This window comes from Onychomys torridus, chromosome 3, assembly GCF_903995425.1.
Source record: "Onychomys torridus chromosome 3, mOncTor1.1, whole genome shotgun sequence".
In the NCBI taxonomy this organism is placed as follows: Eukaryota; Metazoa; Chordata; class Mammalia; order Rodentia; family Cricetidae; genus Onychomys; species Onychomys torridus.
The window spans coordinates 79,509,410-79,526,974 of NC_050445.1; the positions used below are offsets into that span (position 1 = coordinate 79,509,410).

Consider the following 17,565-nt stretch of genomic DNA (forward strand, 5'->3'; position numbering starts at 1 on the left):
GCTTATTTACATCCCATCCACGAAGGGCAATATCCTCCAAAAGTAACTATGAAAACTAAACTCTCCTACCCAGCATTTGCAACCCTCTACTGAAGCCCCTATGATGATTATGGAACAGCAGACTCTGGCTTGAGAGCCAGCGAGCTATAAAAAATTAAAAATTACTGCCTCTGGGGAAGAGAACTGAGCATCTGGGTAAAGAAGGGAAAAAGGTACTAGAGTATTAAGGCTTCATTTTATGTATTTATTTTTAATAATAAGTCTTAAAGCAATAATCTTAAAGCGTTCATGTGTTTTTCTTTAAGATAACTAAATTAAAAAAATTTGTTTTGCTACTCCCACATAGAAAGCATGCAATTCAGTGTGCTGGTATAACTCATGACACTGTGACAACTGTGTTAGACTGTTTAAGTTGCACACGTCCAAACATCTACATGAGTTACCCAGTGTTACTCTGCTAAATATAGGAGAGGGTTCCAAAACAGTTCCTTTAGCCAAGTATGTTCCATAAATAATCTTCAGTGAAACTCGAAAGGTTCCACACAAAAAGCCAGCTAGAGACAATGTTTAGAAAACATTACTTCAATAAGCAGAACTTAGAAAACCTTGAAAATCTCATCTATTTGTGTTTGCTGAGAGGGTTTCACTCCGTCACCATGGCAGCCCTGGATCTCACTCTGTAGACCAGTTTGGCAGTGAACTCTCAGAGACCTGCTTGCCTCTGATTCCCAAATGCCAGGATCAAAGGTATGTGGTACCACACCTGACTCAAAATATTTTTTAGAAAACAAGTTTATGTAGTACATCTTGAAGTATCCGTGTCCTGTGTGTGTGTGTGTGTGTGTGTGTGTATGGATTTATTTAATTTTTCATTTCTAATTTTTTAGAATTTTATGTTTAAATTAATTAGAACTTTAAAAGTAAAGGTGAAACTAATACAGAACCAGAAGAATAAACCAATTTACATATCAACATCAATACTTCCAGTTAAGAACTTTGTATGAAAAACATGATATTATATATATGTCTGTATATCTGTGGTATATTTTTACCAAGAATCAAATAAAAGAGCACCAAAACAGACTATGTTCTCAGATTTGTCTCATATTTAAAATGTTTTAATTATCACATCACCAATTCAAAAAATTTAAAACTTGCCTAGTTTCCTTCACATAGAAAAAGCTTAAATATATAATTATATTTTTAATTAAAAAATGAAGACTAAAGCATCATTGTTTTTAAGGACTGCAAATGTGACTAAATGGTTGAATATTTGCCTTATAAGTACAAAGCCATGGGGTTCAATACTGGGTATTCACAAGAATCAAAAGAAATGTTTTAATGTGTAACAACAAATATAATTAACCACAAACACTGAAAAAAATAAAATAAAATAAAAACTAAGGCTGTTAGACTTTTTACAAGAGCTAAATTCTGAAAATCTTGCTTTTAGTTAAAAAAAAAGCAACAAAACTTGGACTATTTTTATATAATTCTACTTACAGGTATAACCCTGGAAAGCTGAAACTTTGACAGTTTATGGTAAAAATTAGAGGACAATGTTTTAGGCACTATTTTTCTAATTTACTTAATGATAATATAATGAAAATGAAAATCACAATAATATAATCTTCCTCTTCCACTTAAAACCCTCAAAATCTATTTAGTCTTTAGGCAGTATCAGGCTTAAATTGATAGCATAAAACACACATCAATTTGTGGAATTCAAACGCTTAAAAAAATGAAAAGCTTTGACTATGAACTCACCTTCTTTTGATACCAGACTATAGCATCTGTGACTCTGGACGCCATTTATTCCACTGAGATTACACATTCGTCATTTTCAGCTGCACAGAGAGAAAGACATGCGAATGATTTTCTTTCCACCGTCCAGGAGTCTAACGGCACGCATACATAGCATCTATTTATCGCAAACTCAAGCTGTGTGACTGCACTTAGATTATACCCTTCCTCACTCCTGTTTCCGAAGCACAGTCTCTCTAGGAAACAAAAACCAGCTGTCACAATACAGAAGTGGCTTTTAAATGGATATAGTAGTTAAATATTCTTAGAAAATCAACTACTACCTAAGAAAAATAAATCTTTTAAATAAATTTCAGAATATTGCAGGCTATCCTGGAAATTTTACCCTTATAACTAATATGTAATGGAAACTCACTCACTCACTAGTAACATGTCAGTCTTTCTCTAGCTCCTGTCAAGACTGCCGCTAACACATGGCTGGAGTAAAATGACAGAATTTTGAGTCCTATTTTTATAATAGACAAAATCAAACTCACATCAACAAGACAAGCACACTGGGCGGTGGTGGCGCACGCCTTTAATCCCAGCACTTGGGAGGCAGAGGCAGGTGGATCTCTGTGAGTTCGAGGCCAGCCTGGGCTAAAGAGTGGTATCCAGGACAGTCAGGATTGCTTCACAGAGAAACCCTGTCTCAAAACACCAAACCAAACAAACAAGACAAGCACATGAAATGGAAAAGCACATATTAAGAACATGTTAGCTATCACAGTTTGTGGATACTGAGACATTTACCATCTTTCTTGTATTCAGTTTCATAGCCTACAACGGCTTTCAGACCGACAGCAGTTAACACCAAGATCCTTCCCTGGTCTTAAGACAGGAGACACCACCTCTGGTTCTGTATTAAGGAAAGCGGACTCTGGGCAGAGCACTCACTACAAACCAACATCCTCAAGGCCTTCAGGGAAGTCAAGGGAGAAAAGCACCCCTATAGACCCTCCTCTCCCATGCCACAGCTCTGCAGCTGTAGGAAATGCTAGTTTGCCAAGGTAAACTAAACATTACAAATGTTACATCCATTCTTGGGAGCATGCAGGCTTCTTGAACGTGTCAGGATTTAAATATAATAAAATTATTAGTTCTAAAACTTAAAGCAGGATTTACTTAATGCTTGTATTCTTGGTAGCTACAGAAAAAAGTATTTTATTACCTTTCCTAATGAATCAATGACTACCTTTTAACTGGCCAAATCCAGGCAAAGTATATTTTGAAATTATTGTCAAATCACTAAACATATGGAAAGGAGAAGGCTCACAAAACCAAGAGATTAGGATTCAAATATTGGATCCAATATCCACTATTTAATACCAGAGAAGTCATTTAAGCTCTTTAGACTTTGGTTTCCTTCACTTATAAAAGGGGGAGGAATACATGCACCTACTTACCCACTAGAAATAAATCACATACCTTTCATAGAAGACAACAAAATAGTACATGTCAATTTTAATTAACTTTTCTACTTTAAAATTCTTCAATCAAATAAGAAGAAAACACTTACAGCTTCTTTTAATGTGGAAAACAAATGAATAAAGGAAAACAGTGAGGCTCTGTTGAAAGCAAAAATAAAAATATCTACCTGACAATTCTTAAGATCACAATGTCAGTTCTCAACTACATACGCAGTATTCAGAGACGTCAAAGTTCACCTCTGGGACTGTCTTCATTTCACTCCTCACATACAAATAATAATATGAGGGTCAGCAAGAGAGCTTGGCCCCCTGGTATGACAATTTGAATCGGAACCCTAGGATCCACATGATGGAAGGAAAGGATGGACTCTAGCAAGTTGTCCTCTGATGCTGTCATGTACACCATGGCACACACATACACACAATAAACAAATAAACATAAATAATAAAAATAATATTTGGGGGTTGAGGATTTAGCTCAGTGGTTAGAGTGCTTGCCTAGCAAGCTCAAGGCCCTGGGTTCGATCCTCAGCTTCAGGAAAAAAAAGATATTTAAACAAAACAAAGAGAAAATCCTCAATATAAATAAGAACAATGTCTGCCTCAAAATAAGATAATCTGCTGGGTGGTGGTGGCACACGCCTTTAATCCCAGCACTTGGGAGGCAGAGGCAGGCGGATCTCTGTGTGTTCGAGGCCAGCCTGGGCTACCAAGTAGGTTCCAGGAAAGGTGCAAAGCTACACAGAGAAACCCTGTCTCGAAAAACCAAACAAACAAACAAAAAAGATAATCTAAAGAGTCGATTCTTGTTTTTAATAAAGAACTTAAGTTTTTATTTGCTCTTACTGTGGGTCCACATGCCGCATGTTCATGGGCACACTTCTACCTTTTCATGGTTGTGGACTAGAACTCAAGTTGTCAGGCTTGTGTGGTAAGTGCCTTGGCCCACTCCACCACCTCAGCAGCCGCAAGATGGAAATTGACTTAGAAATAAATGTCGAATGTCCAACAACTATTAGTTATAAAAAGTATTCTGTAAAGTTTAGTTATATAGCTCTACAAAATAAAACTTTAATTTTCTGTTTTTGTTTTGTTTTTTTTAAATCCCCTTTTTAAGGTGCAAACTCATTTAATGGTTTTCCAGTATCAACAACCTTTCAATGACATTGAGGAGCTCAGGCCGATCCTTAACACAGGTTTACAACACATTGAGACAGACTTCTGACAAAACACACTCACAATAAATGAGTTTCAGACAAGTAAAAGTTAGCAAAAGCAAAAAGACAATTTTCAAATTAGTAAACAAAAGTAATTAATATCCAATAAATGATTTTCCGGACAACTAAAGCCTTTCCAACTTTGATTCTGTAACAGGCCAAGCTTACAATCATCTCTATTGTAACTGTTATTGTTAAATAACTTTGTTAATGATAAACTATATTTAAGTGAATGTACATGGGGGTAAAGGGAGACAGATTGACAGACAGAGATATTAAAAGACTTACCAGGTGCCCTGAATATAGAATCTGAAACTTTTGTGTGGACATGCTGAATGTACATGTTTGTAGCCATGTGTGGTCACATGCATCCCAAAGGTCAACATCACATATCTTCTTTGATCTTTTCTCCATTTAGTCTTTTAAATACTTTTTCATTTTATTTTATGTGTATTAGTGTTTTGCGTGCATGTACGTATGTGCACTGTGTGAATGCCTGCTGTCCACTGAGGCCAGAAGAGGGTGTCAGATTCTAGGAAATTGCACTTTTTTTTGTTTTTCTTCAGTTTCCTGGGTGGTTTTTTTGTTTGTTTTTTCTGTTTTGTTTTGTTTTTCAGAACAACAGCTCTCTATATAGCCGAAGCTGTCCTGGAACTCAATATGTAGAGCAGACTGACAACAAACAGAAATCCACCTGCCTCTGCCTCCTGAGTACTGGAATAAAAGGCGTGTGCCACGATACCTGTGGAATTGGGAGTTAAAAACAGTTGTGAGCCACCATGTGGGTGCTGAGAGCCAAACCTGAGACAAGTGAACCGTCTCTTCAACCTCCCCACTTTGTTTTGAGACAGTGTCTCTCATTGAACCTAGAGCTCACCAACTGCAAGGTGGACTGGCCAAGCAGCTCCAAGGATCCTCCTGTCTCTGCTCCCCAAACACTGGGGTTACCTAGATGCTCCTCCACAGCCAGCGTTAGCATGGGTGTTAAGGATGTGTTCTCAGCTCCTCATGCTGGTGTGGTAAGGACATTACCAACTGTGCCATTTCTCTAGTCCACTAAATCAACCTTTTTCAATCAACCACTACAAAGATGGATATTACAATAAGAATACAGCCTGATTTTAAAGCTATAGGGTTAACTGTAGGTATGACATTTCAACTTTACTACAGATATTCTGAGTTCATTCTCTCTCATAGGCTTAATCACATCTATTAAAATATTTGAAATTTTTCTTTATTGAGTAAATCCACATCTATGATGCCAAAGGCTAGCTTCAGAGAGAAGGTGGCTACAGAAGGGATAGTGGATGAGTGAAGGGTGCTTTTACTATCAATGTAATAATGACTAGGAGGAAGTCTTTGTACAGATTTGTTTTTAAAAGCCAGAGTTTAACTACTCTCTATGCTTCAAATCTCTATGAAATATCATATATTACAATGTACTTCTCTCATTATTATTGACCCAAGTCATGTTCCAGCATGCCTCGCATTAGGCTCAGAAAACAAATTACTCCCACCTGATACTTTGCTTGTGCCGCTTATTCCCACTCTGCTTTTCTCCATCATCATCTTTTCTTCCTCCAAAATAAAGTCTTTCTAACAAGTGCTCACCTGAACTAGTTAAGAACACTGGAGTTTAATGTCTCTTTGTTCACATTGATGACGAAGTATGGCATCTAAAAAGCAAACAACACAGCCATACAGGTCACTTGATTTCATGTAAACCCTTAAGAAAAAAGGAGGCCATTTTCTTCCTTTGCACCTATGAATGTCACTACTGCACAGGAAGTAGGTTGGAGACATGCCAACTACTAAGCATCAGGAGGATTCCAGTTCAAACCTCACTAACACCTGTGTGCTCTTCAGTGACCAAGTTCTCTGCACCTAAGCTTTGCACCAGATCTAGTTCCACAAAATAACAGACTAAATAAACAACAGCTCCAATTATGTATGAGTTTCTCTGAATTATTTCACTAACACACCTGAAAATACTAGAGCAATCTATTGTAAATATGTAGAATTTACTGTGTTACAAACTATTAGATAAATGATGTTTTAAAGACACCTTTTGTGTAAATCTGCTCAGGACCCATGATCTCATTGTTAATACCTTTTCTAATAACCTTTTCTCACTCCTGTCTGGCTACAGGAGTATTTCAGCATGTATTGTCTGACTCTGACCTATTAACCAACAATGCTGTACACAGTTCTCTCATCTCCTATCAACCATAATGCTTTCTATACTTTTCTGCCTTGGTACCAAAATTACTATTTCCTTTTCCCAAAACAGAACTTTATAAGGGGAATTTCCCCCTCACCCCTCCACTCAAGATTTTTAAATCATCTTTGTTCTGTATTTCTATTACATTTATACATTTTTTGCATGTACTTATCTACATATGACCCCCATTCCTAGGCCTAAATTTGTTAACAAAAGTCCAATGCCTTTAAGTAACCATCCTATCACTCAGTGGTTCTCAACCTTCCTAATGCTGTGACCCTTTAACACAATTCTTCACATTGTAGTGACCCCACCATAGGTTATTTTGATGCTACTTCATAGCTGTAATTTTGTTACTGTTATGAATCATAATGTAAATATCTGATACATGCAGGATATCTGAAAGATATCTGTGAAAGGGTCATTTGACCCCCAGAGGGGTTATGACCCACAGGTTTAGGACCACTGCTATATCAGCTTTTATGACTACATTAAACACTAAGGTATATAAAGAAATTTAGAAATTACCACCCAAAGCACCATCACAAATAAACTTCAAAGGTAAGAATCGAAACTAACTTTTATAACTATCCCCAATGTGCACACAAACACAAAAGCACATCTCTTTTTTATGTTTGTTTGTTTGTTTTGGTTTTGTTTGAGACAGGGTTTCTCTGTGTAGTTTTGTGCTTGTCCTGGATCTTGCTCTGTAGACCAGGCTGGCCTCGAACTCACAGAGATCCACCTACCTCTGCCTCCTGAGTGCTGGGATTAAAGGCGTGCGCCACCACCACCCAGCAAACACATCTTCTTAACATTAAAAGATACAAAAATAATAAATATGGCTGATTTACTGACATATAACTCAACCAACCAATACAGAATAATTTACAGACCTAAAAGGCCCAATAAAAATGACTTGAACTTAAGCATTGCCAGCCAAGTCTAACTCCACTCCTACATGCTAAATGCAACAGTTACCTCTAAGAGGCTAATAACTGCTAGGGTTCAAATACATTTCTTCATCTTGATACTGAGGCTAGGGAAAAATAAATGAAATATACTCTGACAGAAGGAATATGGTGTGGCAGAATGAAATCTACAAGTGTGGTCTATAAGTTGTTACAATTTCAAGGTTTTCCTTTCATCTAGAATGAAGATATTACATAGAAATGTTGTGGAAAATAAATACTACTTTGTATGCTAAAAATTGCTTCGATTTTAGAATAGAAAATGAAATGAAAAAATATGATCTAAAAAAACAACTATCTATTCTCTATTGACAATTCATAAAAGGAATGTCTAATTTTTAATTTCCTGAATGGAACCAATGCATAGCCAATGTGTTTCAAAGTAGAGGGTAATGCCCATGCTAAGAGAAAAATCTCAGGCAAGTATGAACTTGCACTAACAAAAACACCTTGTGTTATTAAGAATCTAAATGACAGCACCGTGGCACACTCCTTTAATCTCAGCACTCAGGAGGCAGGTGGATCTCTGTGAGTTGAGGCCACAGTCTACAAAGCAAGTTCCAAGACAGCCAAAACGCTCTCTTGAAAAAACAAAAAATCAACAACAAAAACTAACAAAAAATCCAAACCTTTTATAATTTTTGTTTACTTATTTATTCATTCCAATGTAAATGAGCATTTTATCTCCATGTGCATTGTGGCAGTTTGAATGGAGTGCCCCCATAATCTTACAGGGAATGGCACTATTAGGAGTGGCCTTGCTGGAGGAAGTGACACTGTGGGGGCATGCGTTGAGGTTTCCTATGCCCAGAATACCACCCAGTGTCTCAGCTGACTTCCTGATTCCTGCAAGATGTAGGACTCTCAGCTATTTCTCAAGTACCACATATGTCTGTCTGCCACCATGCTCCATGCCATGATAATGGACTCAACCTCTAAAACTGTAAAGGAGCCCTCTCAATTAAATGTTTTCCTTACAAGAGTTACTATGGTCATGGTGTCTTCACATTATAGAAACCCTGCTATGGCCATGTGTATAACACGCAGTGCCAGAAGAGGGTATTGGAACCCTTGGGCCTGGAGTGACAGACAACTGTGAGCTGCCATGTAGTGCTGGGAACTGCACTCAGGTCCTCCGGAAAGGCTGTAACTGCTCTTAACTGCTAAGGCATCTCTCCAACCCAACAGCTGCAACCTTACTATTACTATGTAGAACTTCCAGGTGGGCACAATAAACCACTTTATATGTCCTTCAAAGTTCACTTTTTCTATCTTAGGGTTTCTTAATTTCAGCATGTTCTCAAAAAACCCCTACCAATCTTAGTATTTTGTTTTAAAGGCCTAGGAAAGTCCTTCAAATACTCAATTACAGTATATGTGATTAAGTATTTTGTGTTTTGGTTGATGTGGTACTTGAAAAACTCAATTATGAAGTAGGATCCATTTAAATAGTTTAACTACCTTATTTACCCACAAGAAAGCTTTACCATCAACCAATCTTGCTTGACCCAAATATACATATGATCTTACTGTCACCAATAGGAATGTTAACCAGGCTGGGCAGTGGTGGTGCATGCCTTTTAATCTCAGAACTTGGGGGGAAAAGGCAGGAGGATCTCTGTTGAGTTGAGGCTAGCCAGGTCTACAGAGGGAGTTCCAGGACAGCCAGGTCTACAGAGGGAGTTCCAGGACAGCCAGGGACACAGAGAAACCGTCTCAAAAAAAAAAAAAAAGAATAAAAAAAAAAATTACCTAAATAAGCATTCCATGCTATTTATGTATCTATACAATCAATCAAACTTTTTTAAAATTTGATTTTTATCGAAAGATTAAAAATTACTAATTATACACTGCCATCAAAATGCCTGGATAAATAAACCATAGTGCATAGTATACTCAGATTTTAGATAATAAGCTTAGATTAAAAGTGGGAGGGACGTAAGGTGGGTAAAGGTAAAGAGATAAAGATAACTTTGAAAATACACCACAAAAAGCCATACCCACCAGAAGACACACATGCAAGAATGGGAATTAACAGGAAGAGAGGGAGGGAGGGAGGGAAAGAGGGAAAGAAGAATACTTAGGGAGTGAATTCTTGCACAACTGTGCTGAATGAAAGATGAAGTCCTCAGATTCCTGTGGCTCTAGCCAGCTCTATATGGTGCTGTGAGGAAAGAGGCTTCTGAGAGCCATCAACTTCTATGATCTCACTATTCTTTGACTTTTGAGTTGTTTCTTGTACATACCATGAACTGCTCTAAAATTTAATTTTAGAATGTAGTCTCCTGAAACTGGACTCCTGGACGTGTGACCCTTCGCCATCAGCCTCCTAAGTAGCTGGCACTATAAGCATACCTCACATACTTAATCCTGACCCTGGCCAAATTATGTTTCTCCCACTTCTAATCGTATCCACTGAGGTCTGAGGATGCTCCATGTTTACCCTCCAGCAGTTACTGAGTCAAAGGGACCGCTGTCATCTGCCCCATGACAAGATCAAGTGGCAGTAGTGTCCTTTAACAGTTAATACCCTCCTAAGGGACGCATTCAGAGATTATACAATGTTTGTGCAGCTACTAAACTGGAGAACTATATTCTGAACTACATACTCAACTTTAACACATCTCAGTCACACGAGAACATTGTAAATACTTCAACTGAAAGAATATAGCTGATGTAAGGGGGGAAAGCCAAGCAAAGAAAACATTAAATATGTAATTCTAACACTGAGAAACATGAAAAACCAGACAATGTAATTCCTTCAAAAATTAATTCTATTGTAATGACATCTAGTGGGGGTGAGTTAAGTATAATCCTAGATAAGAAACTCAAAATAATTAAAGTAGTACATTCAAAGAAGTCCAAGAAGACTTGACTGAGTTTCATTCACATCTTGTAAACAAACAACTGAATAAAATAAAGGTGTTGCAAGATATGAAAGAATTTAATAAACAGACATAAATACTGAAAAAAAAAATCTGACATGCTGGAAATGAAAATATAGCAAGAAAAAAAAGGCTCACAAGTCTCACTAATAGAACAGATCAAGAAAAGGACAGAATATCTAAGCTTAAAGACAAGGTAGAGGAACCAGACAGACAAAAATTAGATGGTAAGTACCAGTCCAAGACATATGTGACACTCTAAAAAGACTGAATCTATGGATAGGCATAGGAGAATCCATTTCTAAAGGCAAAGAAAGTGTTTCTTAAAAAGAACTAAAACAGAAAACTTCCCACAGTTAGGAAAGGAGAGATCAATCCATATACAGGAAGCATTTAGTACACCGACAGGGAAGACCAGAAAAGAATCTTCCTCATCATATTATCACTAACACACTAAGTGCACAAAGCAAAAGCATACTGCAGTCACCATGAGAGAGGCACCGTGTGACAACAGAAAACGCCAGCTCAGAGCTACCCCAGCACAGCTATCTGTCACAACTAAAGGAAAAATAAAAGCTTTCCATGACAAAAATAGACTAAAGGAATTTATGACCACTAAGCCAGCTTTACAGAACATACTTGAAGGAATCCTTCAAACTGAGAAGGAAAACAAATTTACCCATGAAGCCAAAGGAAAGAATAAGCTAAACTAGATTAATAGTTAAGACAAGGAAAAAAAAACCAAATACTACAAAATCAACAAAATGGCAGGAACCAATAAATACACACCTTTCAACAGTAACTATAAATCTAGTGGTCTCAATTGTCCAATCAAAAGACATAGAGGATTGTCTCAAAAAGCAGGAATACTCTATTTGTTGCCTCCAAGAAACACACCTCACCACAAAAAAACAAACACTACCTCAAGGTAAGGGATGAAAAGTTATTCCAAGCAAATAACCTAAGAAACAAGTTGGTGTTTCAGCATCAAGAAGAAAACAAGGGTGTAGTTGTAAGTTTTTCTGCGTCCCATCAGGTCCAAAGCTGCTCAGACCCAACTAAACACACACTGGCTTATATTAATTAAACTGCTCAGCCATTAGCTCAGGTTTACTACTGACTAGCTCTCTCACAATTAAACTCAGCCCATTTCTATTCATCTATATGTTGCCATGTATTCTGTGGCTTTACCTATGTGCCATTACATGCTGCTCTCTGGATGGCAGGCTGGGGTCTCCTGGCTCAACCTTCCTCTTCCCAGAATTCTCCTTGTCTGCTTATCCCACCTATACTTCCTGCCTGGCTAATGGCCAATCAGCGTTTTTTCAAACCAGTGTACAAAAGCATTATCCCACAGCATTTCCCCTTTTCTGTTTAATTAAAAAGAAACGTTTTAACTTTAACATAGTAAAACTATATATAACAAAAGTTATTCCCTGGCTGCGGCATGCGGGCTGGAGCTGCAGCATGGCGGATTCTCTCTAAGTTACACAGAGGTCTCTGCAAGCCACACAACATGGTGTGTGGTGGATATAGTTTTTTCTACTATTAAAAAAAAAAAAAAAAAAGAGGTTTCTGGGCTATACACTGCTGGATAGAAGCATGGACCCATTGCTTCCCAGAGTTGGTGGTAAGCATGGTTCCCAGAGGTGGCTGTAAATGTAGTTCTGTCATGTTGGGAAGCTGAGGTAGGTAGAGTCAGCAGCCAAAGCTGCCATTTCAGTCCTAGTAATGCTGCAGTTTAAAGCAATAGATTCATAATAAGTCAGATTCAGACTAAATAAACCTCTAAATGGTTTATGATGTGTGTAAAAATGTATGTAGGCTTGGAAGAAAGAGGAAGAGAAATACAGAAAGTTATATATAAAGAAATAGTTTTAAAAAATAAAGTCTTTAAAGAAACAGTAACGGTAATATAAAAATATTTTTTCTTATATTTATATAAAATATTTATATTATATTTATATAAAAATCTGGATTATGTTGTCTTTAGGATTTTTAACTGCAGAAAGACATTTGATTGTAAGCTGCTGAGTTAAATCAATATGTATATTTTAAAGATATTTTGATTTCAAAAATTATTTCTAAAGGATATGGTGCTTTGCAAAAGAGGTTCTGCTTTTGTCTCCACAGAAGGTGAGAACCTGTAGATTGCTTCCAGGCTAATATGGTTTGACCAGCCAGGACCCCCTGAAAGGTCTCAAATGATACCATGACCCAGATCATCCAACATCCAAAATCAACTTCAAGGCAACTGGCTCAGCGAATACAGCCTTACAGACTACTCCAGTCAAGACTTAACCACAATCCTAAAATTTTCTTTGTGTCCTTGTAAGATTACCAGCACTCCTAATCAGCAGGAAGTAGCCTAGAAAACTATGCCCACATTCCCAAAAAATAGATTATGGATATTTGTCTTTGTTTAGGTTATTAGTTACAAATTGTTATTGGTCATAGTCAATCTCTTTCTAAAAGAAGAAAGGGGATATGATATAGAAATATAAGATAAATATTTTACATTGCTACAGATTTTAGTTTACTGATACAAAATTAAAGTTAATTTTGTTTCTATTCTTGTTTAAAGTATTTTGTTTGTGCAACTCATCTGAAATTGTAGTGTATAGTTGAGAAATACAGATTAATAATTAGTCATCTATGATAATTAAACTTATAATCATGTTAGTTAAGTTTTCTAGGTATACATAGATATATTTTAACTAGGTAATTAATCTTCAAACACTTCAAAAACTTCCAGAATATGGCATTTAAAATGTTTTAAAAACTTAAGACTTTCTGGACTATGAGACACGTCTGCTCCTGGCAGCACCTATTTACTTCAGAGAGAAAGATGGGCATTGAAGACACTCCACATGGAGTTTACCTTCTTGGCAAAAATAGATTTTGGGCAAGAAACTGTTCTTGTCTAGACTGCTTGACAAAATGTATAAACTGGACATGTAGGACCCACAGGAAGGTGACCACTGAACTTTGAAAGGAGAGATGGTCCTTCATGTTCCTGCTTTGCAGAGGAGACTGCCAGATATTCTACAGGACACATGGGAAAGAGACTAAAAAACTCTAGGCCTATAAGCTGAAGATGGATGCTCCAATGTTACAGAGAAACTTTGGGTAACTGTCCAGGCAGGAAGCTGTCTCTGTCATTTCCAGAATTTTGGAAGTTGCTTACAATGCATTTCCTGTTTACTTAGGTAATATTATATCCTTCTGGGGTCTTTGATGTAGTTGAAGACCAGACAGCTGTAATTATAATTTTCCTTGATTATGATAAAAGATAAATTAGATATGAAATCTTAGACTCACAAATACAGGATAGAAAGAAATTTTTTCTTTAATTTTACAAAACACAATATAACTCTAATTCTTACTTGATAACTGTTTTGTTATATGTTTTTTAATAGGTCAAAGTTAAAACCTTTTGTTTAGACAGAAAAGTGAAAGTGATGGGAAAATATCTTTCTGTATGCTGCAAATGTGTGTTGCTCTGATTGGTTGATAAATAAAGCTGTTTGGCCTATGGCAAGGCAGCTTAGGGGCAGGTGGGAAATCCAGGAGAGAGACAGGAAGAAGGTGGAGTGGGGAGACGCCCAAGGAGCAACATGTAATGGGACACAGGTAATGCCACGAAACATGTGGCGATACATAGATTAATAGTTATGGGCTAATTTAAAATATAAGAGCTAGCTAGCAAAAGGCTTGAGCCATGGCCATACAGTTATAATTAATATAAGCCTCTGTGTGTTTACTTGGGGGAATTGAGTGGGAGAGATTTGTCAGGAAAACTTCCAGCTACACAAGGGGTCCAATTTCTCCACCCTTATTCGGTATAGCACTGGAAGTCTTAGCTAGAACAAAAATATCAATTATGGAAGTGAAGAGATTCTAAGAGGAAAATAAGTAATAGCATTTCTATTTGTAGAATATATGATTCTACAGCAGAAAACTGATAGACAATTTCTGCAACATGGCAAGATATAAATTTAACACAGAAATATCATCAGCCTTCCTACATGCCAATAACAACTTAAAAATAAGGATGTATGAAAACCCATTATTTTGTAAGCTAATTTAAAAATATAATTTTTTTAAAAGGAGTTTGAACACAAGTACCCTGCACAGGTAGACAATGTTTCGCTCCAGAAGACATGAGTTATTAAATTAAAATTTCAGGGCTCAGAGGTTAAAAGCACTGGCTGTTCTTCCAGAGGTCCTGAGTTCAATTCCCATCAACCACATGATGGCTCACAACCATCTGCAATGAGATCTAGTGCCCTCTTCTGGCTTGCAGGCCAAATATTCACTGTATACATAATAAATAAATAAATGTTTAAAAAAAATTAAAATTTCAGTGCCAGGCATGGGATATCTGACTATGAATATTAGAAAGGGAAGCCCCATAGCCCTTCCACCCCTCACTTATCACCCCTAAACAACAAACACTGCCATTTTTATTTATTCTTGGTTGCCCACAATAACTAGATTCTAAGATCCTACCTATTGTTGAAGACAGAGAAAAATTTACAGCAGCATATGTGTAGTTGCCTCACCATCTTTAAAACATTTACAATGGAGGGTACTATCCTGAGATCTATTTACTCTGACAGTCAAAAGGTTCTCTCAAACAGTACTTGACAGCCCCACTTAGCTTAGACTGTGATTTTGGTTGTTGTTGTTGTTTTTCCTGTTCATGGATATGCACACCACAAGCACAACCTTCATTTTGAGAACTGCTAACCGATTTTAGTCGACTTTTCTATAGTCCAAAGACATATGAAAGAGAGAGCTACAGTGTAAGTGCAGTGATTCCTGAGGGTTACTGAACCCCTGTACCAGAATCCTGTCAGGAGGCTCGCCTGCCATCACCAGCTCTGGCTCCTACCCTTTATTTAGAATGCTGTTCAGAACAGCACTGCTCTAACTCTACCCAGGTGCTATTTCTATGGAGGGTCATCTCAAGGTCTGTCCTTGACCACTCTGCTGTCTCCTTGCCTCTGAGAAGCCCTAATGTTTCTTTTCGACTTCACATTTCCTTAGTTTTGTTTCTAGCTTTTCCATATACTTCACTTTTCTTGCTCACTATTTTGAAATGTTTAGCATGTAGTCTTTATCAGATATCTCACTTTGCCTCTCTCCACCCAACTCCAATCTTTCTCAGCCCCTCACCATCTTCCCACATCCATTTCCCCTTTTTATTAATTTTACTGAAAGAAAATTCTGTGATCTTATTTAAGATTTACCTAGAAATTCGTACATTTACTGTTTGGGTTTTTTCATTTTTGTTTTTGAGACATGATCTCATGTTCCAGGCTGCTCTAAAATTTACTGTGCAGATGACGATGGCCTTGAACTTCTGCTGGGTCTCCTTCTCCAGATGCTGAGACTATAGGTATGCACCACCACACTGTGTGAGGCTGAGGCTCTCCCAGGGCTCAGAGGTACCTCTCCAACCCATCTCTATTTATCTTTGACTTTTCTTTCAATAAATAAACTCAATATTCTATGCTATTGACACAACTAAAAAGTAAAGTGTAAACATTCGAATACAGAATTACAAATCAGCAGCAGCTGTGCTTTTAACTTCCGTTATTTCTAACAGAAGGAAGTAAAAGACACAGGGTTTCCATTCGTTATAAATCCAAAATATTAAACAGCAACTACCGAGCTGTAAATTAAACTCTTATGTGAAAATATTATAACATGTCAAAAGCCCTAGGGTATTTTTTTACGACTCCTCACTTACTGTGTACTCAATCTTCCATGCAGGAAGCCCTAAAGTACTTCTAACATACTCACCTCAGTTCTCCCTCCCTCCCTCTGTAACCCACACACAGGAACCAATCAGGAAATAAGAGGCATTCATTTCTTATTATTTCTTCATTTTCAATATTTAAAAAAATAAAACTTATTCCATTCCTTTAAAACATCTAATGATTTCCCAGTGCCTAACAAGGAAGAAAAACATTTATTTGGCTACAAACCTGAGGTCTTTCTTTCACAAACTGGCCATAGATTTACTGCAAGATCAGCATACTCACTTACCTCCCCAGCTTGCAGCTCACATGCACATTCAACACACATATGACAGATATGTCCATGCTTGCCTTCTAACCCTGATAGTCCATCTATCTTAAACAGCTTTTTCCTTCTTCCCATCTACTTGACAAATTACTTCAGATTGATCCTGGCCCAGATCATCCACTACAGGAAATTAACCTGTGAAAACATATAATCAATAAAGTTCAAATAATTGTATTACAAGAATAATTTGTGTGAAAATATGTGTGTATGTAAGTGTGTTAGTATGATTTGTGTTTGTTGTATGAGAGCACATGTATGTGCTATGCATGTCTGTGCATGCACGTGAAGAGGCCAGAGGAGGACACAGGTTGCCCTGCTCTCTCGTTTTCTGCCTCATTCCTAGAAAAGGTCTCTCAATGAAACGGAGCTCAGCAGAGGCCAGTAAACACCAGAGATCTTCCCATGTCAGCCTCAGCACAGGTTGGGGTTACAGGAACCAGTGTACTGTCACACCCAGCTTTTTATGTAGAAACTGGTGTCTGGACTCAGGTCCTCATTCTTACAAAGCAAGCACTTATCCAAAGAGTTACCTTCCCCCTGTTGTAAGTGTAATTTTAAGATTAAATATTTCAAACTTCCAGGAGGAAAAAATGGTAGACTAACTATGAGCATTTAACTTTACTCCCTTATAAAATGTAGCTGAAATCAAAGCAAAGTCATAAAATAGAAGGACAGAGAAGACCACTAAAATGAACTCTAAAAAAAGACACATGACTGGTAACTGAACACGTGACCGAGAAAGCAATGCAGAAGAAAGAGGACCAGCCCACAAAGGCTGGCTGGATTCAGGGTGACTCAACACGACAGAGGGACAGTAAATGTGGCCTGGAAACTGAAAACTGTTCAAGTCCTCTGCTTTCACATCCAATGTTAATGAGTATCTCTGACTACAGATAACTGAAGTCAGCACACAGCTTTCTCCAAATGGGAGGACAGCCAGAG

At 37.4% G+C, this 17,565-nt stretch overlaps 1 protein-coding gene across 6 annotated transcripts in view; it reads right to left on the reverse strand.

Annotated features, from left to right (window-relative positions):
- Phtf2 (putative homeodomain transcription factor 2) overlaps window positions 1-17,565 on the reverse strand; it is a 121,921-nt gene that overhangs the window by 88,473 nt on the left and 15,883 nt on the right. For 5 of the 6 annotated variants that reach the window (XM_036181239.1, XM_036181244.1, XM_036181243.1 and 2 more), the window contains exon 2: window positions 1,768-1,847. In XM_036181239.1, coding sequence (XP_036037132.1) covers window positions 1,768-1,812 — 45 coding nt within the window. In that variant the 5' untranslated portion in view covers window positions 1,813-1,847. Of the gene's footprint in view, window positions 1-1,767; window positions 1,848-4,738; window positions 4,776-17,565 lie in introns of those variants that run through there. The other variant, XM_036181242.1, reaches the window with a different exon arrangement.